Genomic DNA, 23,654 nt, shown 5'->3' on the forward strand with positions numbered 1-23,654 from the left:
AGGCGAGTGATGTAGGAATGTTTGCCTGTAGCCCCTAGTCCGGCCTGTGTCCAGATGTGCGGATTCCAGTAGTTTCAGCCTCTGTATTATGCAAGCTGTGTTCTGGCCAAGGCTAGGGTGATGTACCAGGACAGGTCAGGGATAGCACTCAGCTGGCACAATTTGGATTCCACTGAGAGTTAAGGCCAGACTCTATCCCTGGGGAGAGGCCCAGCTGAACTGAACCAAAAGATTGGGGGAGAGGTAAACTACAGAGCTCTGAAGTCTAATCAGGCCCCAGGATCACACTCACAAGTCTCCTGAAGGGAGCATCAAAGGAGGACTGGCTGAGCAGAAGCCAAGAGGTCAGTGATGGTATCTGCAGCGATGCTTACACAGGGCACGTACCAGAGACCAGAGTGTCTCTCCGTGCAGAGGATACAATGAGGAGAAAAGCAGCGCTTCTGTCCTTAGGCCATGATCTATGAGTGAGGATAGAGTGTATGCACCCAGGAGAAAAGCAGCAATATTTCCCACAGGAGAGATGCAATAATGCCCAAATATGATAACTCAGTTGGAAAAAAAAAAAAAGGTTTTCCAACTAAGCCACTCCTGTACTTGCTGCCTAAGTCACATTAGACAACTTTCTTCATTCTCTAGGCTTTGGCTTTCAAATCTACATAGTGAGGACTAGTAACTTTCCTGCCTACCTTCCTGGCAAGTCTGCATGTGGCCAGGTTCTATCTGGTTTTGAATTTATCTATAGGAAGGCTATCACTAGAGGGGACTTCCTTTGTTAGGACTACTTGAACTTTATATTCACATAGTCTTTAAGGCTCAGTTCTGATTGGGTCCTACTTGTAAAGAAGTGAGAGAGAAAGCTAGGAGGAAAAGACAAAGTAGTGGGTAACTAAGCTTTGGGAAGCCAGGACTCACCAAGCTAATGTCACCAACTCTACCCTCTTCATGCCGCTATTGGGAAACTCGAGTCCTTATGCCTTGTGGTCACTCAGCAGGCTGTGAGAGAGATGCCCAGGCCCTAGTTCAGTCCGCTCCCTTCCAACCCAAAGTCCAGCCCAGGCCTGGGGACCAGGCAAGACACAGGGCCCAGGACAAGCAATGGATGGATGTCACAGACACCCAGATCAAAGTGCCTTTGTTACAGCTGAAGTAGTAACCTCTCGACTCAGGCTGAACATTATAATCTGGGGAGCTTTTAAAAATACCAGTATCAGAACTCCAGTTATGACTAATTAAATGAGAACCTTTCCACCCTGGCATGGCTCAGTGGATTGAGTGCTGGCCTGTGAACCAAAAGGTCGCTGGTTCAATTCCCAGTCATGGCACATGCCTGGGTTGTAGGCCAGGTCCCCAGTTGTATGTGCATGAAAGGCAACAGATTAATGTATCTCTCACACATCCATGTTTCTCTCCCTTTCTTTCTTCCTCCAAGCCTGCCCAGGCTGCCCCTCTCTCTAAAAAATAAATAAACAAAATCTTTAAAAAAAAAAAGAGTATAAAGCCCTGGCTGGCATAGCTCAGTGGACTGAGCGTGGGCTGCGAACCAAAGCATCGCAGGTTCGATTCCCAGCCAGGGTACATGCCTGGGTTGCAGGCCACGGCCCCCAGCAACCGCACATTGATGTTTCTCTCTCTCTCCCTCCCTTCCTTCTTTAAAAATAAATAAATAAAATCTTTAAAAAATTGTTAAAAAAAAAAAAAGAAAAGAGTATATACTATCAATGTGACTTACTACTCCATGGAGAGCTGGGAGGCCCTGAGGTCCCCTCCCAGAGGAGCAGTCAGGGACATATGTCTTGGTGATTAAGGGGCCAGGCAAGACACAGGGCCCAGGACCAGCAATGGGTGGATGTCACAGATGCCCAGATCAAAGTGTCTTTGTTACAGCTGATGTTACAGTTGATGTTAAAGTTACAACTTTGTTACAGTTGACGTTACCCTCAGTCACCTCTCAGTCAGCTGGCTGACAATGTTTGTCAGGCTTCTCCGCTATAAACTTAGTCCCCTCCCCTTCCCATATTGCACTCTGTAAAAGGAAGTCACTGCTGAGCCCACAGTTAAGAAGTGAAACCCTGGCTGGCTGGCTCAGTTGGTTAGAGCATCGTCTCCATAAGCCAGGATGGCAGGTTCAATCCCCAGTCAGGCTATATACAAGGAAGTGGAACAACAAAGCTCTGTCTGTCTCTGTCTCTCTCTCCCCTTCCTCCCTCTCTCTCTCAAAATCAATAGATAAGTTTAAAGGAAAAAAAGAATCCTTAGGGATAGGATTAGTTTTTTGTTTCTTTTTGAGACCTCTCCAGGTGATTCTGAAGTAGAGCCAAGATAGAAAACCAGCCCTGGTCAGTGTGGCTCAGTTGGTTGGAGTGTCATCCCATAACCAAGGTTGCAGGTTTGATTTCTGGTCAGGGCACATGCCCAGGTTGAGGGTTCAGTCCCAGGTCCAGGTGTGCACAATCCCCTGTCCAGGTGCACACAGAAGGCAACCAATCAATGCTACTCTTGCATCAGTGTTTCTCTCTCCCTCCCTATCTCTCTCCAACCCTGCTTAGCTTCCTAGATTAGACAAGATGGAGCATGTCCAGGGTGGTATGGCTGGAGACTCCACCTCTCTCTTTAAAAGCAATGGTGCGGGGGGAGGTCCTCAAATGAGGATTAAAAGAAAAAAGAGACTGGTCCATGTTCTCTGTAGGGCTGAGTACAGGACCAGGAGAGAGCAATGAGCAGTGATGTGAATGCACATGATAGAATGGGGGCAGGCAGGTCTGTGGGTGTTTGTGACCCACTCCATAAGGCAGCTAGCTTCCAGCCAATGTGTCAGCTTCCTTTACTGTGCTTAGCTTATCTGGAAAGGCATCTCCTCCATGGCCCTCACGGCAGGATGACTGTCTCCAAAACAAGATCTGTTATCAGCATGGCCTCTCCCACCTTCAGAGAACACAAGAGGAAAGCCAGCATTCTACAGCATTGGAGAAAGGCCTGCACTGCCACCATCTCTGTGGAAACCCAAGTTCCCAAAGTGGGCTCTGTGAGGCCAAGCTGGTACCAAGGTAGGCAGAGGGGCTGACTACCACTCCAGGCCCTGCTGTTGCACCTGGCAACTGCTGGGTCCTGACAAGTAGCTTCTCAGATCACTTCTCGTGGTTGATGCAAGGCTTGTTGCCTTTGCCCACCCCAACTCGTAGAGAAGGACCTACTTAAGGAGATGTTGGCCTTTTGTCAGAGGACTTACATCTCACTCGGCCCCAAGTGCCTATGACTAGACTAGCCCCTTTCACCCTCCCATAAGGATACACTAAAGAACCTACACCACAAGAAGCGAGCCCACCCATCCTCAAGCCTTGGACCCTGAGAAGTGGTGTTCCATTTGATTTTGCACAGAGGGGCTCTCTAGGATGGCAGTGACCCTGGCAGAGAGATTGCAACAGGTGACTGCCTGGCTAGGCCACCTCTCTCTCTGGGGAACCAAGGGAGAGGAGCCCTCACAAGGTACCCTGCTAAAAGCTGTCATGGATTACAAAACCACCACCATTTCCCCTCCGGATCCTGAAGTAGACATTCAGGGGGGTCTGCAATGCCCTGTCTATGGGGAGTTGGGTACACTCTTGTCTTTCCCTGCACCCACTGCTCTTAGCTGGAATTATAACTCTAACTAGATTCTTACAGGGGAGGGAGGTGGAGGGAGGAAGGGGGACAAGACCAAAATAGCTCTCATCCCACATTCCAAACCTCACAGGAGGGGCACCACACCAAGGGCTGCCGGATTTCAAGCAGCCTAGCTTGGCAGTGGCAGACACTGGCTAGCCTCTGGTTCATTAGGTCGACGGGCAGAACTTGGGGCCCCACTACACCTGTTTGGATGCCAGCCTCAGTCTCAGCCAGAGCTCCAGCTAGATGCCAGCTCCTGGGCCCACGTGAGCAACACTTCAGAGTCTCCCTTTCACAACTGAAGCACCAACAAGGCAAAAGGCCCAGGAGGGTACAGTATTGTGGGACTGGGTGGCAACAGAATGAAGCCACTGAATTTTCTTGCTGGCCAGTGGCAGGTTCACACGAGTGGCTCTCCACTCTAACAACAATCTCTCTTCAACACTTCATACCCAAGGCCACAGGGCCACAGGGATTCTTCAACCAGGGACAATTAACTCCAGGGAGCCTTTAGCAATACCTGGAGACATTTTTGATCATCAAAACTGGGAAGTGGTGCAACTAGCATTTACTGAGTATAGGCCAGGGATGCTGCTTACCATTCTAGAATACACAGGACAGCCCCTGCACACAAAAACTAGTCTGAGTCCAGACATGAAGTAGGATACCTTACCTGGGGGGGCCTCAGACATCTCCAAGCAGCCCCACCCCACCCTGGGCGTGTCCTGAAGGGTGAGGCAAAGAATGGATGCAATATTCAATAGAGGGCCCTTATGTTTGGAACACTGTGGACACCTTGCAGGGTCAGCCAGGGAGAGGTGGCAGTTCTAGTTTGGAGTTGTTATAAATATGGAATTTATACAAGAAACCACCAGCTGTGCCTTTCCTCCCACGACCATGTAGGCTGAGCTTCAGCACGAAGCAGTAAGTGAGGGTCAGAAGGGAAGGTTATAAGGGCTTGTGGCTCAAGTAGACCTCTGGCCTGCTGAGGCTGCTTGAAAATCTGGATCCAGAGTCAGCCAAGCCTGTGGTCAGCTAGGCTAGCACTAGATACAGCAGGGCCAAAACAGGCAGCTGACATTCCTGCCTGGCCCAGGGCTTCCCTGTGACAGCTAAGGTCAAAGCTGCCACCTGTTCTGCAGCAGTTTCTCCTCATTAGCTTTTTTGCCCCCAAGGGGTCCCACCCCCAATGCAGTCCCAGGTGCTCTGACAAGGTCATGGTAACAAGAAAACAGAGGTGTTTTAATAAGCCACATGCTACTCCATCACCTCCAGTCTCCAACCTGGAGGCAAGAGATGCCAGCCTAACCAGTCTGGGGCAGATGTTAGACCAGTGGTAACTGTTCTCCACTGTGGTACGGAAGACTATTGGACTGTAGGTCAGGAGAACTACATTCTGGCCTTGAGCAAGCTACTACCTCTGTCTGAGCCTCAGTTTCCCCACCTAATAATGACCATTGACCAAAATCTAGACCTGAGGCAGAGGTAGGTGTGATTGGCAGTGGGTGATTAAGTAGAGGGTGCTGTCCTCCCCCTGCACATTCTCTTCTGGGAGACTGAAGTAAGAGTCCTCGGTGTGGGAGCAGGGAACCGAGACCAAACCCATCTTCCCCTCCCAATGCAGCTCTCCTGATTTCCTGCCTCCAAAGGCACCAAACATCTACGCTGAAATCCCCAGTCATCCTGGTCTGTTTTCAGTCTTCATTCGTGTATTTAGTCACCAAGTTCTATCAACTTTTCCGTCAAATGGTCACGGTTTCCCACACCCAGTCGTGCTCTAGGTTCTCATGCCTGGATTATTTCAGTCCTCCAAGTTCCCAGCCTCCAGCTTCTCCTTTCAACAGGTCATCCTGCCAGCTTCTGCTTCCAAGAGAGCCCAGCTCTGACCTGGCCACTCTCCTACTGTGGAACCTAACAGGCTCCCCATGGCCCACAGCCCAGAGCAGTTATATCAGACTGCCTTCTACCTGGCACTTGAGGTTATCCACACTCTAGATCCAGCCTGACTTGAATCTGCAAACTCCTATTATTCATCAAGATGGAGGCCAAATGTCCCCTCCCATGAAGCCTTCCTTCCCTGATCTCTCACCAACCTCCTACCACCCAATGGCTCAGTTAAATAAAGTGGCTCCCTACATATTTCCTTTACCTTCTCAAAAGCACAAGAGTCTATCTCCCCAACTCAACCAAAGCTCAACTCCATTGGGTCCTACTGGTCTCTGAATCCTCACTGCAGTGTGGTAATGGCTACTGAATGTTCTGGCAACACCCAGACAGGAAGTCCTGCTTCCTAACTAAACAGTGTGTGTGGGCCTCTGACTCCACCCCTTCTCTGGTTATCCCCACAGCAAGGACACAGAACTGAGCACACACCTGAGCCTCAGGGTACTGGCTGACTGGCAGAATGTTGCCCCGGGGCAGAAACCACAGGGCCAGGAACCCAGGCCCAGAGATATGAGAAGGGAAAACAAACTGTCCTTGAGGGTAGAGGCGTTCTGGCTTCAAGGAGCACTTAGCTCTCCCATCCCCAGCTCCTTCAAGGACACCCAAGAGCACTTGACAGAAGGGACATGCGCCATCTCCTGCTTCCCTCTCTTGGCTTGAAAAGTCTTGGCGGTCACCCGTTTTGACCCTGTGCCACCACTTCTACATCCCACCCCCTTGCCTACTTCCCTTTCCTTTTTCTGAGGCCAAATATAAACTCCCGGACAGGAAATGCCTTGAAGGAGCCTGTCCCCACCCTGAGATCCAGAGAAAACTGTCCCTGACACAGAGGAAATGGGCTTGAGAGAGGTAACCTCCTCAGCCTGGGCCTGTTCTCCCTCTGGAAGCAAGGGACACAACCCCTCTCCTGAGTGCCGTGGTCAGCCAGCCAAGCCAGGCAAAGGGAGGGCTGTGATGCTGAGTACAAAGAGACAATGAGTCCCTAGGGCCTTGGGGGCAGGAGGTGACAACGTTCAAGCTCAGACCTCGGTGGAGCAGACGGAAACAGAGCTCAAATTGGTGGCCAAAAGGCTGTGTAAGACCTAAGATGATAGAAGTTTGGTGGTACAGTGGGAAGAATAACAGGCTGACAGTCTGAAGACACAGCTTTTAGTCCTGGCTGTGCTGATTGTTGATGACAATATTTATAACACTGAATGTAATTATAAGTAATTAATGTAGACACTAATATTTACTGAGCACGTATTATGTGCCAGATTGTATGGGGCAAAACTTAACTTCTCATGTCTCAGTGTCATTATCTGTAGAATTGTGATATGATCATAGCACCATCAACATGGGGTTTCTATAAAATGAGATAATAATAACAGCCAAAAGGTCATTGTTATGTCCCAGGCATTTCTTTAGCTCCTTTTTATATGGTTTAAGTCACTGAATCTTCACGACCACCCTGTGAGGTAAGTGCTCTGATCATCTATTTGACAGACGAGAAAACTGAGGCCCAGAGATAGCAAGTAACTTGCCCAAGGTCAGCAGCTGAGAAGTGGTGAACCAAGATGCAAATCCAGGCAATCTGGCTCCAGAGTCAGAGCCACCAAGTTACAAGCCTCCTCATTAAATAGGAGAAATCACCTGACACATACACACACACACGCACACACACAAATACCAAGGTATTTACAGTAACGAATCCTTAGCCTGAAGTAAATTTTTATCGGTGGAGAAAGCACTTGGTCACCCCACATCTCATTTGGTCCCCACATCAGCCCTGTCCAAAGCAGGCCTACTTACTGCACAAGTGGATAAACTCAGGCTATGAAAGGTCAAGTAGCTTTTACTGGACTGCAGATGGGGCCAGGAGCCCACCTAAATGTTCACAGCCCTCCTGTTAATCTGTAACCATGTCAGTCTCCCTAGGCTCTCCCATCAAATCTACTCCCCCTTGGCTATGCACTTACTAATTTTACCTGAGCACTTACTTGGTGCTAGACCCTATGTATGTTGGCACCAAGGTCTGAAAACTGTAAAAAAGTCAAACTCCCCTGGAGTACTTGGCCATAGATGCTACCAGGCCCATCCTTCGCAGGGAGGCAGAGGCTACTAAGATGAACTGTCCTTTGTAGCAGCCCCTGGAACTGGTTTAGATGCAAGGTAACAGAGAATGAGCTCAAAAGCAATGGAGCTGGCAGGTGGGACAGCCTGATGGAAGGAAGTTTGCAGCACCCAAGGGCCCTGAGGTAGGAACACTGTGGGGAGAGCTATAGCTTCTGGACAAAACTAATTCCCCCCCCCAACATATACCCAACTCTAGTATGGGCCACACCAGCTGGAAGGATCAGAAAGTTAATCCAATTAGCCCCCTGCCTATCCCTAATCACCCATACCTTCTAAATGATGCAACCCAGTTGTCAAGACAGCTCATTAAAATGCCTCTCTTCCCCAATGCCACCCAGCACCCTGGTGTCCACCTGCCAGTGCTGGAAGGTGCTAATCAAGTGAGCCTGCTGCTGCTGTCAGAACTACCCCCATATCCCTCCTGCACACCCTCCCCCAACCTCAATGCAGCTCTGCTTCAGAGCATCAATACCCAGCCCTTCAAGTTTTCTCTCCTGTCCATCTGTCTACCTAGGGAGGGGATCAGACAATAGATCTGGGTACTATCTGCCCAGGAGAGACTGATCACTGGTGGGTGTGATGAGCAGTCAGGGGCCAAAGGGAGACCCAAGCCTCAGCTCTGACCTCCTATGCAGGCATCTGGAAAAGGGCAAGGAGAGGCATGGTACAGTGGCTAAGGGTATGGGCAGTGGGGTCAGTCTGCCTGGGTGGTGATCCCAACTACATCAATCCCCATCTGCATGAGTTTGGATACGTTCCTCATTTAACCTTTCCTTGCCTCCGTTTCTTCATGTGTAAAATGGGGATGATGAGAGCCTACCTTATAGCACTATCATGGGAGATAAGTAACTTCAAATGTGTCAAGAATCTAGAAGCATTCACTATTGTTATGGGTGTTTCACTGTACTACAGCCTGTTGCAGTGTCACAACTGCCAGTAAAGGAAGCCAGAGGAAGGCCGTGTGGGTGAGCATGGCCAGGGACAGCTTTTCTGGATGGGGGAGGCAGACTCTGAAGTGACAGAAAAATCCAGACCTAAGGTCAAGGAGGTGGCAGGTTGGAGCACAGCACACCCCCAGTTCAGTGAAAAAAAAAAAAAAGTATTACTAAAGAACGACAACAAGAAGAATTCTGTTCATATTGTTGGCTCTAATACTGAACAATCCCATGAGGTAGGCACATATCTCCATTTTAGAGCTGATCAAATGGAGACTCACAGGTGTTAAGACATTTGCTCAGTGTCACATACACCAGAGCACCTGCTCTTCATGACACTCTCCTGCCCCAGGGACCATGGGTACAACTCAGGTCCACATACCCCTCTTTGTTTTTCCCATTTAGAAGGCCCTACTCAGGTGGGGGCCACTCAGTTCAGATGTCTGAGGCAAGGGCTTCACAAGCTCCCTGTCCCTGCCCCTGCCCCTGCCCCAGCTGCATTGACCTCAGTCTGGAGCAGAAACACTAGCTGCAAGTGCCTCTCTCACACCTCAGACAGCCCAGCCTTTGGCAAGCCCAGATAAAGAACAGGAAATCCTCAGCCACCTCCCCGGGAGGTCGCTCCCTCAACCATGGGAACAGAGTGCAGCCTGGACACAGGTTCCTCTGCTGCCTTGGCTGGCGGGGGTGGTTTGGGGGAAACAGAAAGGACTGATTGTCAGGAGACCTTGGTTCCAACTGCTCCCTCCCCGGAGACCGTGCCCTTCCCCCTGCCTGGGCCTCAGGTGGAGATCATGAGGCTCACGCTGGGGGATCACACCATCTATCTTTCTGCGGGATCACACCATCTATCTTTCTGCGCTGCTCTGACAACAGAATGGGACCATGGAAGTGAAAGTGCTTGGGATACTTGAAAGACACGGGAGGATTCATCGTTGTCATGGTCACTGACTGCTACAAGAGGAATGACTGGGTTGGTGTTTCTCCCGGTCTGATTCACCCTTCTAGTCTCCACTGTGGGCATGGCTCATACTCATTTCCGGCTTCAATGCTCCTTAAAATATCCCCTTCCCCCAACCCCCACCAGCTCAAGAGAAGAAAGCAAGTGGCAGGACAACAGTATACACTGGCAGCTGCCACACAGTACACTGTAGTCAACTCATCAAGGGGAGTGCCTCCTCTCACCAGGACTGGCCTGTGCTATGGGGGCACAGGAAGGTGGCCTTCCTCTCCAAGGGCCCCCCAGTCATGGGAGCTGGCTGGACCTGAATGATGGACAAATCAGAGAGAGAGCTGTAGGAGGTGCTTGGACCCAGGATTCTGTAGTTCAGAAAAAGATCATGGAGAACTTTTCTGGAAAAATTCAGGCTAGACATAAACAGTATAGTGAGGAGCTTCTAGAGCCCCATTTCCCACCCCAAAGGCCACAAACAGTAGTATATGCAGAGGACGTGAAGGAAACTGATCTCAGGTCCCTGGAGGGTCACCTGGAAAAGCTGAGGCTGTTTGGCCTGGAGAAGATGCAGGGGAACTTGGGTTCTGTCCTCAGAACTCTGAAGGTCAGAGAGAGCAGACAGGGTCTAGGTGGTCATAGGGAGAAGAGCAAGGGCCCAGGGGTAGAAATCACAGAGAGAAAGAGTTCAGCTCAACATAAAATAAAACTTTTGGACATTCTACGGACGAAAGCAACTGCCTTGGAACACTGCACTCCTAGGTATTGAAGATGCATGAACAGGAATCGCACGAGTGTTTAGCGGGAAGACCCCAACTGTAGAAGGACAGTTGGACCGAATGCCCTCTAAAGGCCCTCCTTCACTGAGCTCTGTCTGCTTCCTACCTCTGGGGCATTATGGGAGAAAGCATAAAGGTGACTTGAGCTGACTAGGCCCTCAGCTGGTTCCCACAGAGACCTGGGATCCCAGCAGCGCCTTGGGCTGGTACTACCCAGGGGGAACAGGTCATTCATTAACTTGCAGTTCCATGGGTCAGAGGGTAGCCAGCTGGGACAGACACAAACATGAGGAGGGACTAGAAATCAGACTGCACGAAAGCCCATGCTCAAGGAAAACCCAAGCTGTGGCAGTACAATACCCCACAAGCCCAAACTGATCAGCCAGGCAAGGATATTTAGTGACTGGGTCTGTCAGAATTTGAAGCCAGCTTACCTTTGCCTTGTGGGTAGGAAAAGAGTCTTGACTGGGAACATATACTTTCATAGCTGGAAGGGAGCCTGGGAGACTGCTGAGTTTGTGTCAGCTGCCCTTCCCATTTTAAAGATGTTGGAACTGAGGCCCAGAGAAAGCAAAAGTCTTCTCTAACATCATTCATGAAGAGGTGGCTGTGGAGAGGCGCACCTAGAAGCCAGGTTTCCTGACTAGATAGTGAGGCCCATAGGGTTCATGAAATGTTGATTCCTTTTCTTCTCGCTGACACTGCGGAAAATGGCTTGTGGTCTAGAGCTTTCTAAATTGGACCTGGGTCCTAGCCTGACCCTTCCCAACTCCCATTGCCTGTCAACATGCAGGCTCTCTGAGGCAGGTCTCCTCTTGCAGCCTGGCAGCGATAGTGTGGCTGGCAGCTCACATCCCAGCCTGGTGTGGAGGGCCCCATAGCTGTGCTGGAACAGACATACATGTGGCCCCATCCCACTCCAAGTAATGGCAGATCCTCTGCGTGGGCATTCCCCACTCTTTCAGACTTTTAAAATGAGCCAGGGTGATCAACTGCTCCTGGAAACACCCTTCCCCTGCCCCCCAACTCTGACGACTACAAAAACCCCTCACCCCACTGCCCATAGGAATCCCTGTCAACTCCATTCCTTCACTACCTAAGCTGAATGTGTGTCCTTGAAGCCATGTGAATAACTACTTCTGTTTGCCCAAGCGAAGACAGAGGGGCAGAAGTTTAATTGGCCCCAGAAGTTCCCATGACTGAATGAATGCTTGTTAACGTCCCCTTGGGGTAAGGTGACGGTTCAGGATGGGGTCCCTTTAAGGCCTGAGGTGGACAAGGAATTGGTTAATGGCCATGCCCAAGAGGTGACTTTCCAAGGTGGTTATTATGTAGCTCAATCATTAACCAAGCAGTGGCAGGACCCCAGGCTTGTTGGAAAAAAGCCACTTCTTTCCCAAGGACAGCCCAAGAGCAGGAGGCCGCAGACAGGGAGAGTGCTTGTGGGGTCTGTCCGCCCCTCTCACAGCCTGCTCTGGGGAGGTGGGAAGAGAGGCCCAGACAGGGAAGTTCTCCCTTCGCCCCACGCGAGGGTGGAGGAGGGCTGGCCCGGATACAGAGGAAGTCAGCACACCCTTACTGGGGCGGGAGGGAAAAGCGAGACAGTGAGGGTTTTTATCATGAATGAGAGAGGAAGCTCAAAGCTGGGCCATGGCGATTAGATGACAAGTTGGGAAAGACGCTCATCCTGAATGCATCCTGTTTTGCTCCAAACTGGCCTCAGGGGCCAGGAACAGGGGAGGGGCTGGGAGGAGAGTAGCCTCCCAGGAATTCTCCCAGGTCTGCGGACCTCAAGCTCCTGGATGGTCCTGAATCTGGGGAGGCAAATGGGAGAGTTAGAACTCCCACTTACCACTTACAGAACCAGGGCGCAGAGTTTGCACAAGAAGCCTCCATGACGGAGCCTTGAAGCTGACGCCCCACAGACAGGGTGGCCGTGCTGTAAAATGAAGGCTAAAGCTCCATAGTCCCTCCAGCTCGAACCTTTCCTGAGCCTCTATTCCAAGGTTCAGCTCAAATGTCACTGCCTCTATCAATCAATCACCTTCCCCTTAATCAAAAGCACTCACTCCCTGGTCAGGCCTCCCAGGGCAGAAAGCCCTCCTAAACAACTGGAAATATGAACACTGCCAGGACACATGGTGGTATTTAGGGGCTTTTAATTGCACTAGTGGTACCATGGCTATCTTTTTTGAGGCCCTCTCTTGTAGAGCTACATATTGAACAATTTATGGATAAACTGATAAGGTGTTTGGGATTTATTTCAAAATCACAAGAAAGATGGAGGTACAATTAAGGCAGGATGGGCCATGGACTAATGGCTGTTCAAGGTGGGTGATGAGTACATGGAGCCTTATTAACTAACAACATTTCTACTTTTATATATATTTGAAATTATTTTTAAACCTTTTCATTTATTTTTAGAGAGGGAAAAGGTAGGAAGAAAGAGAGCGAAACATCAATGTCTGAGAGAAATGTGAATCAGCTGCCTCTCGCATGCGCCCCAACCACAGACCATGCCTACAACCCAGGCACGTGCCTTGACCAGGAGCCGAATCAGTGACCTTTTGCTTTGCGGGATGATACTCAACCAGCTGAGCCATGCTGGTCAGGGCTGAAATTATTTTTTTTAAGATTTTATTTATTTATTTTTAGACAGAGGGGAAGGGAAGGAGAAAGAGAGAGAGAGAAACATCAATGTGTGGTTGCCTCTCACACACCCCTTACTGGGGTGGGGACCTGGCCTAGAACCCAGGCATGTGCCCTGACTGGGAATCAAACCAGTGACCCTTTGTTTTGAAGCCCATGCTCAATCCATTGAGCTCCACCAGCCAGGTCCTGAAATTCTTCATAATAATTTTTTCTAAAGCCCTCACCAAAGTGAAGACTTGGTGTGTCACGTATTATCTATGCCACTAACTTCCAAACTAGATGGTAGATTCCCTAAAGATGCAGTTATACCTGTGTCCTCCACAAAACCGAGCACCAAGCCTGGACTTAAATCACCTGTACAGAACCTGGTAGTTTACAAAGCACTTGGCAATGGATCACCTCTTTTAATCCACCAAAGCTGAATAAGTGGGGGAAAAATCCGAGAGTCTTAGAGGTCAAGCACAGCAGCACAGCCTGGATCCCCTGTTCTCTGCTGCATACCACCCTGGCCCACCCCGAGCACTTCCATCAGTTCTACAGTCCCTGCCGGTTGAAGTAACAGGTACAGCAATAGTCAGCATGCCAGTTCCCAAGACAGAATGCTGGGCAAGAAGAGACTTAACATACAAACACAGCACTTCAGATTGTGACAATAATCCACATTGTAGTTTTCAACCCACTGATTCAAGTTTACCAGGAGCAACACCCCTCCTAAACACACACACACACACACACACACACACACACACACACTCCCCAAGACCCTAAGTCATAGATGAATAGAGTCTTAATAAACACTTGACACAACAACTGTATGCACAGCCCATTGTTCAACTACTCTGTTTATGGTTGCAGGGTGAAACTCACACTTCCCCTCCTAAAACCCTTTTATCTTTCTTTATTTTACCTGATAAGTCTCCCAAAGACCCTGGGCTATGATACTCATCCTACTGAAAACAGCACAAGGGAAAAAAGCTCTCCCCATTGTATTCAAGCCAGTGGCAACTCCTTTCAGCCAGAAACTCCTGGCCCTGCCTTTGCTGAATCTCATCTTTCCAGGGGTGCAAAAGGGAGCTCCAGGAGTCTCCTAGCCAAAACGCACCAGCAGCTGCAATAGCATCCTGATCAGAGAGACTGTTCTCTCCTCTTGAGACCTTCTGCCTTTCCTGTCACTGCTGCTATCCCTATACCTGGCTCCAGGGGTCCTCTGCTCCTTCTCGAATCAGTAGCCCTACAAATGAAATTGTAAAACTTCAAGAAGAGAGAAAGGGTCAAAGTTTGGGCTTCCGTGTGCCACTTTCTTTGCTCCTCTGCTAAAACTGAGAAGGTATTGTGCTTTAATATGGAAGCCTCACCCCCAACACGCACACAGGGTACACAGCCCCTTTACACAATGTCAACCCCTCTTCTAGCTCTAAACACCTCCAGATGTCTCACCTCCCAACAGCCTTTTGTCCCCATATCAGGTAGGGGAGCCACAGACACACAGACAGGGTTAGCATGATTCTCCAAGAGTTTCTTAAGGGGTAGAAAGAAAGCAAGCAAATAGGGGAGACCAAATGAACTCTATCCATATCGTATTTTGTAGCCCTAACTACAGGGGTCCTGGGAGCAAAAATCCCAAATCCCAAATCCAGAGCATAGTTGGACAAAGGCCAAATACTGGAAATGAGGACCAGTCCAGAATGTTCAGTGATATAGTAGCAGTGGTTTTAGGGTGAAACAGTCCCCTGCCCCCAACATCATCATTCCCATCACACTCTTCCCACTTGCTCCATCAACCACTCAGAAGCCACCTGCAACCCCCACCTTCATTGCACCCTTGGGCTGGCTGCCTTCTCATTCCCACACAAAATTTGTCTTCCTCCATTCCAGGAAGATGAAAGTGAAGGGAAAATTCAGAAAGCAACAAGACAGATGGTGGGTGGGAACAACAACCACTAGAGTGGGGATGGGAACAGGTCCCACAGTAGGAGTCAGGGTTTGAAAATAGCCTTGGGTGTGATTCATCACCCTCTTCTCTGGTCGGCAGACCTCGGTGCTCCAAGTGGGAAGGAGACAAGTCAGGGGCCTCCAGCCCAATCTCTGGGGCAGCGAGTTCTGTCTTGACTCCACCCCTCCCCACCTTCAATCTGGCCATTTACCCGCCCCACCGCCACTAGTTTTCTAGCCAGCTTAGCTGCATAATCACCACAAAGCTCTCCACCTGCATAGCTCTTCTCACCCCAAGCATCTCAGAAACAAACTTTCACCTGCCAGTTAGGAGCCCGGAGCCACACATGGAGTCACCAAATGTCAGGGTGGAAGAGACCAGCCCTTTAGACCTCAAAATCTAGCTACCCCAGCATCTGAACTGCAGTTGAAAACACTGACACACAGAAGGTGCATGATTCTGCTAAGGTCAGGTGAATTAGTGGTTGAACCCCAGTTTCTGGAGTCATAATTCAGCACTTAACTTTAAAGAGTCTAGGGAGAAGAGAAATTGAGAGAATCCCAGACGATCTAATTTGGAAATTCCAAAGAACTTCTACTAAAAGGCTCAGGGATTCTCTAACCCAAAACCACTTTGGACTTAATGAGGAAACGGAGCCCTGAAATATGCGACTTATCCAAAGGTTTTCACTTGACCGGGGCAGCTACTCTAATACCAGGAAAGTCCGGGCATTTCTCAGAAGGGAAGGCACTGGCAAAGGGAAAGCCCATACCGCCCGACCAGGGGCTTCCTGGAAATGCTCTCAAACACGGAGGAAGGAGGAGACAGTAGGAGAAGCGACATGACCTGGGCCCAGAGCCAGGAGCCCTGCCACCCCCGTCTAGCTCTAGTCCCCCTCTGAAACCCCAGAGCGATGGCTCCAGACTCCAGCCAGGCCCGGGGATAACGGGCGGGCAGCTGCTTTCCACCACCCCACTCGTGAGGCTTCGCTGGGAGAAACCCGGCCGACAGGCTCAGGGAGTCCCCCAATTTTGGCGACTCCAACCCCAAATTCCGGGACAAAGGTAGCTTGGCTCGCTTCCCCTGCGTAGGTCCGGATGTTCCCATGCTGTCACCCCAACTCCTACCTGGAGGCCGCGTCCACTGCCTTCGGTCAGAGACCCAGACACAGCTGCCAGCGGGCAGGAAGCGAGCTCAGGCGGGACTACCGCGTCCTGGGAACGCGCGGAGCCTGGGGTCGGGCGGGGGTAACGGTGCCAGCCAGTGAAGCAGCTGCCGCAGCTCCTTAGCTGTTGTCAAACGGAGGCCACTCAGCGCAGGTGGGGAGGGAGCAGCCGGGAGTAGGGCAGTCGGGACGCCCCGCCCACCTACAGGGCCCTCGACCAATGAGGATGTAGTCCGGCCCACCAGGCTACTCAGAAAGTCGTCCAAATTGTAGTGGGCGGGGCTCTTCCTCCTAGCTCCTCCAATCCTCTCGCGGCTGCCTCTTCCTCAGGTCACACCGCTAGGTGGGGGGGGGCGCCCGGTGGTGGTAAAGGAGCTAGCCCAGAGCCAGCGACTGGGTGAAGGAGCGAGTGGGCCAAGCGACACACACTAATATTTATTGAGATCTGTATGTGTCTGGCACCGTGTGGGATATTTAAGTGCATGTGCCATGTGCACGGGAGGGTTCAGTGGCTGGCTGAGGATAATGTACCGGGAGTTCAGAAGACACAGCTTCCCTGCGAGATCTAATTAACAGAGGCAACCAAGAGAGAACAGAGACATTAGATGTTTGAGCAGGAAGTTGCCATTACCCCCTTGCCAGGCTCCAGCATTCTGCAACTTCCCCACTCCCCCCATCTTTCTATCCCAAATGCAAATTCTACCTCCGCAGAGAAATGCATGGAAAACTTGGGGGCATCTGCATTAATCAGCACAGGAGAGAGCTCCCAAGAGTTGTAACTGGCAAGTACCACAAGAAAGCCAGTTTAAATTCATTAAGAAAGTGTTAAGATTTCATTTCTTTCTTGCCTTTCCTCACAAGAGTGAAACACAAGTTCACAACTTTGATTTCATTGTTGAATTTCAGACTCCTATTAGTCAGGGATGGGAGTACCCAAGAGCCCATACATCCAACCACCATCCTCCACACTTACAAGTACAGAAACTGAGAATAGATGATCACTTAAGTTTATCCAGCAAATCCATGACAGGAAAAATACCTGCACACTGCTATTTTCTCCATACCTAATAGATGGGAGAAATGAAGCTAAGGTTCCTAGAAAGGAGGTACTGCATTCATCTAACTTGTTTGTTAGAGTACCCAACACAGATGAGAGCAAAACTTAGTGATTCTTAGCACAGCAACTTTCTTAAGGTCACTGGAGGCAGTGGCAGAGCCAGACCTAATGCCAGGCGCCCCTTCCTGCCTGACCTTCAGTCCATAAAGCCAAACTGGAATTCTCCTGCTTTCCTTCCCTAGTGTCCCTGGTGAGAATCAAAGGAGAAATAATGAAACAAGGCTACCTCAAGTGGGTACCCTTCCTTTCCTTGCAATGGCAAGACTACAGGTGGCACTTTGTTCAAGATGAGCCACATCCCTGTGGGTCTTGGATGGGGATGAGGCTCACCAGGACTCACTCCAGGATACAAAATCCTACCCAGAGTCAGGTACACTTATGATGGGTGGAAAGAAAGACGACCTCTTTTCTGAGGCTAGGCTGTTACATTTCTAAGCATCCCCAAGGCTCTGAGTTGGAGCCAAACTTATCTTGCTTCAGGAAAATGTTGCAAGGATATTAACAGTGTGGGCCCTGCAATTATCTTACAGCTCCCCTAAGGGCAGGAAACCATGTCACAGCCCATTCTTTCCACCCCATGGCGCCAAGCACTGTGCCTACAGCAGCTTCTCAGTAATGTTTACTTACTAATGGATGAGTGAATTGTGAAAGATATGCAAGGAGCAACCATGAATACATTACAATCGTATGAATAATGAGCAAGCCCAATTTATCTTTCAGTAGATACATTTAACTAACTCAGATATGATGGGCTCTGAGACACCCAGTTCTTTTTTTTTTTTAGGGCAATCAAACCAGAAAACTACAGAGAGTACAACAAGTACAAAAGGTACAAAAAGAGCAATTGCTATAAATAACTAGAACAAGAGCTTCCCAGTGTCTGGCATAGAGTAGGTACTCAATAAAAATACACGTTGAATTGTTTGAGTAAACACAATTGTCAGGAAAAATTACCATCTTAATACCTGCCATTCATACTGTGACATTTTGAACCGGCCCAAGGGATGTCTGGTCTATTTCTTTAGGTCTTGTTTGATCTCCTTCTCTTATCCCATGAGCTTCAGAAAGGCAAAAATAGCTCAACCTCTAGAAAGACAAAGAGAGCTCATCTCTTTCAATACCACCACCATCTCTTGCTCCCCAAGCCACCCCTAACCCTCCAAACTCCAAACTATGCCAGAGTGTTGCATATGGTGCCTGGAACAGATGAGGAAATGGTACCTCCTCACAAGCTCCTTTCTGCATTTTGAGTGGCCCTGAAGATAACTGAAGCCTTTAGAACTGGAGCCTTTAGATCCTTGGCATCACTTTTCCCACAAGCCCCACTCTTGCCTGTGTGTCCCATAGTACCGCTGCTACTGTCCTGGGTGCCTGCTCAGCCACCAGACAGGAAAACATAGAGTGCATGAGGGCTGGCTGAGGGCCGGTAAAAAAGCTTTGGGGTGCATGCATGCATACATGCATTTGTATGCCCAAGGCATGGGGCTTCCCTCCTTCTACCACAACTGCATCAGGCAAAAGGCAGGACAATGGACTCTGTAGCAAGACAGCCTGGGTACAAAGCCCAATTCTGCTAGTAACTACTTGTGTGAACTTGGGCAAATTACTTTTCAACATTTTTGCGATTCAGTTTCCTCATCTCTCAAGTGTGGATGATAATCACAGCCCTGACCTTATACAGCTATTGAACAGATCCTCTGGGCTAAATCACACTTAGAATATTGGCTGGCACATAAAAAGTGCTTCTAAGTGTTAGACGCAGTGGAAGCCCTGGATCAGGAAGCAGGAGAGCTGGGTGTTAGTCTCAGCTCTCCACTCTCTGGCTGTGTCGCCCAAGGCAAGTCATTGTGTGCTCCAACATCCAGTCCCTTCACCTGTCCAATGAAGGTAGAGCACAACCCCTAGCAGGCTGAGTTGAGACAATGAATATGAGGGTTCACTGTAAAGGGTGGGAACAGGTGGCAGGATGGCAGTGCATGTGTTGCAGAGCTAAGCTTTTCTCCAGGGCTAATCAGCCCTTTTTTTCCCCTAGGCAGTGGCAGGGAGAAACTCCATATGCTATTATTACCCTGAGCCTCATTCCAAGACACCTGGTTCCCAATAAGTGCCTATCTGAGGGCTTGCAGCAGTCCCTACACACCTCCCTGCCTAGGAATGGGGGTTCCTGAGGCTGTTGCAGGCAGACCCCTGGCCCTACTCTGGAATGGCTGAGAGTAACTTCAGGGAGAAACCAAACAGACCTTTCCACTACTCTTTTCCATGGAGCTCAAGAAGCAGCAGCAAATAATTCCAGGAAACTCAGCCAGGAACGACAAAAGGGGAGAAGAAGCCTGAGGGGAAAATGAATTACACTCGGACAGGCCCATCCAGCACATGACCACGGGTGCCCTCACACTTGCACACACATTCCTGCATGCCTCATCGAAAGCCCACCCGTCAGGCCTGGGAGAATAAAGACCAGCTCCCTGGTGGCTCGGGGCGCCCACCCAGCCTCATGAAAGGGGGCTATTGATCAGGATCCTACAACATGGGATAGTTTATTACACCTCATCAAAAAAAAAATCCTCAGGAGCCATGGCCATGGCAGGGGGGTGTGAGCAGCCAGGGTAGGGCTAGACATGGGGAGGCAGAGAGGTGGTAGTGGGAGGGGCTTGCAACCGTGAGGGGCACACAGGCACCTCACTGAGTGAGCATTACGAAGTGGGGGGTGGAGGCTGGAGAGCTAGGTCCTGAGAGGAGTACAAAGACTGTTTCTCAGTCCAGGGACCACTGTAGGGGTGCCCACTCCACACACCAGAGACCTTGGAAGGGGGACTTCTGTGCTAGGCTGGGAACCCTGGGCTGGTTGTGTGGGGAGCTAGAGCACTGGCCAAGCCAAGCACAGGCCAAGGGAGTTTCAGGGGTCCCTCACCCTCTCTGGGCTCCCCCTCCTTAAGCAAGGACCCAGAGGCACTCATTCCCTCCAACCCGCCTCCTAGAGCCATTGAGAAGAAAGTGTTAGGGCAGCTCATGAGGCCTCCAGGTACCTGGATCCAGGTCCACTCAGTCACTGTCCCTGACTCTCCCCCAGACACCCCGAACCTTGTCCCTTTTCCCCACAACAAACACCAAAGTGTCAGCTTGATGAAGGGCTGGCCCCCAGTCTCCATGTAACAGACCCACCAGGCCATGATAGTCTGAGGGGCCCCATTTCACACCCAGGATGGGTCCCTGGCCTGGCTTCACTGGTCCATCTCAAAGGGGCAAGAGGCTGTCCACTGTAGGCAGATGGAGCATTTCCCCTCCCCAGTTCCCTCAGGGAGGCCTGCCTGCCTTGGCCCAAACAAATAGGTGAGGTCGCCCTGGGCAGAACACTTAGGGACTGTAGCATTGACACCCAGAGCAGTATGTCCACCCACTCCACACCCCACCCCATTTCTGTCCTTCAGAAGAAGGTCACAGGGTGGTGAGGGAAGATGAATAAAGGCAAATCCATTTCTAACACCAAGCGTCCTTGCATCCTCTCCACGCTCACATACAAGCAGCAGAGGTTAGGGTAACCCTCCTTCAACCCCCCTCCCCAATAATCTCCTCTGCCTGATTTAGTTTCAGCCCTCAAGCTTGCTCCTTCCTGACTAGGCTCAGTTTCCTCATCTGAAAATAAACAGGGCTGGGCCATGGTTGTCTAGGGTCCCTTCTTTCCAGCACATTCTCTGCTTCTGTGAGCTTCTCTGTGTGTTCCCGTGGGAGCGGTGCTCCCAGAAAGGCAACATTCACGGGGCTTCTGCAGAGGAACGGGGGTGGGGGGTGAGGGAATGAAGGTCCTCTGAGGATGGGTAATAGCTGGGGGCCAGGCCAGAAAAAGCAAAGTGAGAAAAAAGGAAGGGGGTGCTCAGGTGAAAAGGCAGAGGACAGGAAACCAACCCAGCCTAGAAGGCTGGGGACCAGGTCTCCGCCTCCAACACTGCCCCCAGCTCACCCTTTGGCAGTGGACACCCTGAGCCCTTAAACAGAGTTCAGGATTCTGCCCCCATGCCTGGGACCCTTCCACATGTCCCTCTGGGGAAGGAGCTCCCAGGACACAACCTGGGAGGGTGAGGAGGACCTGGAAGAGGAGGAGAGATGGGGCTCTTCCTTACCACCCAAGGCTCCCCCATCAATCAACCTGACCTCTGGTGCAACCAAATCCAGCGCCCATGAAGTTGGAGGGCTGCAGGGGTGTGGAGCGGGGAGGCACTTTTACAGACTATGCCCAGAGCCTGGCCTACTCCACCCCTGTGATTCTGCATCTCTAGGACTTAGCAATCTCAATTCAATCAGACACAGCCCATCCCCTGGACAACCCTGAAGACAGCCCTCAGATGCACCAGGACAACATCAGGGAGGAAGAACCTGGGGCGTGTGGTGAGGCTTGAGGGCCACTCAACACACAATATGGGCTCCTCTTGGTCTTGGAGTCCTTGTCCCCTCACAGTGGGCCCTCCTCTAAGTACAGCTTTCCACCGCCACTCCCCCAATACCCCTTCTGTCCCTCCGGCCCTCCCCCCGCCCCCTCACTCACTCAATAAACGTTCTTATCTGACTGTCATCCAGGACCAGGGCTTCCCTATGCATATGTATCAACGTGTCAGTCAACATGGGCACCCAGCTGCCAACAGGGGGCTAGGGCACAAAACAGGGCAGATAGGCCCAACAGCTGGGGTGTCTCTGTCTTCCTGGAACTGCCATGCCATTAAGGGAAGCAACAGCAGCCCCAGATGGAGAATGGCCCACCCAGGCAGGTGGGCAGACAGGTTAGGTCCCGGAGGATAGGGTGAGAGGTAGGGCAGTGATGCTTCCAGGTTGGAAACCTTATGTCTCTGGATGAACAGGACTACACCCCCACCAGGAAACACCAAGAAAGTGGCTCTTGCACCCCACCTCCACCAAGGCTTCTGGATCAGGGGCAGGACACTGCAACTCTGGCTTCTACTCTGCTTCTACCATAGATGTGCTGTGTGACCTTGCTGAGAGTCTCACCCTCTCTGGGTCCCTATGTCCACATTTGTGCAATTAGAGGGTCTGATCTGAGCATCTCTGCGGGCCCTGTCCTTCATTGCATTCATGTTCCATGACAAATCTATGCTGAGAAACCCAACCCAATTTGCCATTTCCACCCTGCCATTTTGGCAGGAGCAAGGGACAATTTACTGGGGAAAAGGAACAGGCAGAGCCTGGAAATTTTTTTAAGTGCTCAAAGAAATATTTTTTAAAAAGACAAAGTGCCAGGCGCTCTGGGAGACCTGTTAGAGTGCAAACAGGCCTTGGAATGGAGCTTTTAGTCAATTCGAGCTGACCAAAAATGTGCTGCCAGGGGAATTGGGCTGTGTCGTGAAATTAAGGGACAGAGTTAGGCAGTAAAGGACCGTTGGAAGGATGGGAAATGTAGGAAGCTACTAAATAGGTAGTGCTACCCAAGAATATAATGATAAAAAGAGACATAGAAGGACAGATGGACAAACAAGCGAATGAAGAGGTGAAAATACCCACTGAGGGTCAGACATATAGTGGGACAGGAAGACAGGAGGGTGGAAGTGCGACATCACAGGCAGAGACAAAGAAAGTGCTGCAGGAGTAAGAGGTTTATTAAACACCTACTACGTGTTAATAACCAAAATAATGTCTCTTTTTCTTGAGTGGAGGATGAAGGCAGAGGGAGAGAGGTGGGTAGGAGTGAAGCCAGACAGTTGGGATAAAAGGGCAAGACACCTTGGGACAGAGCAAGAGCTAGCTAAGAATTAGAAGAAAGCAGGCATGCTGAGGTGTAAGGTCTGAAAAAGGGCGACTAACAGCCAGGGGTGGGGTTTCAACAAACGGACCTAGGACTACCAGATGGAAACGGGACTGGGAAGACGAAAGGGCTGGGAGCTGGGCTGAGCCACGGGGACGGCAGCGCCGAAACTCTCAGCCAAATGCAGCCGAGCCCTGACCTCCCGCCAGGGTTCGCCCCGCTGTGTTCACCTGGTTTCCAGCGCGGCGCGTCGCCCCGGGTGCCCTTCACACCCCACAGCGTCCTTGGCGCCCAGGTCCGTGGCTTCGGAAGCCGCACAGCCGGCCCCCAGCCCTGCGCCTCAGCCATGCGTCGGCGGCGGCTCCGAAGGCTGCAGGCAGTGAGCTGGATCGCTGGCGCCTCGGGTGGTTGCACCCAGACTGAGCCCACAGCCCGGGAAGGACCAAGGGAGGGCGGGGCTGAGGGAGTCAAGGCCTGGTTATTGCCCCGCCCCTCATAGCAGCTAGAAAGTTCCACGCCCCCACCTTGAGCAGGAACCCACCCCCCACTTTCTTTATCCCACACTGGCCTCAAGTCATTTAGCTCCTATACTCCGGCTCCTTACTGCCACTGAGCCTCGTATCTGACCCTTTCTACCCTGGTCCCCTATTTTAGAGGTGTCTCCTCAA

At 50.8% G+C, this 23,654-nt stretch overlaps 1 protein-coding gene across 4 annotated transcripts in view; it reads right to left on the bottom strand.

The window, feature by feature from the left end:
* Positions 1 to 23,395, bottom strand: part of STARD8 (StAR related lipid transfer domain containing 8) — a 39,486-nt gene extending 16,091 nt beyond the window's left edge. For 3 of the 4 annotated variants that reach the window (XM_045847423.1, XM_045847424.1, XM_045847422.1), the window contains exon 1: positions 16,083 to 16,280. Coding sequence is in view for 1 of the 4 variants with exons in the window: in XM_045847420.1 (XP_045703376.1) it covers positions 23,217 to 23,334 (118 nt within the window). In the remaining 3 variants the exon portion in view is untranslated. Of the gene's footprint in view, positions 1 to 16,082; positions 16,281 to 23,216 lie in introns of those variants that run through there. The other variant, XM_045847420.1, reaches the window with a different exon arrangement.
* Between the last annotated feature and the right edge of the window lie 259 nt (positions 23,396 to 23,654).

Source organism: Phyllostomus hastatus, unplaced genomic scaffold, assembly GCF_019186645.2.
Source record: "Phyllostomus hastatus isolate PE091 unplaced genomic scaffold, TTU_PhHast_1.1 phas_contig_551, whole genome shotgun sequence".
Lineage (NCBI taxonomy): Eukaryota > Metazoa > Chordata > Mammalia > Chiroptera > Phyllostomidae > Phyllostomus > Phyllostomus hastatus.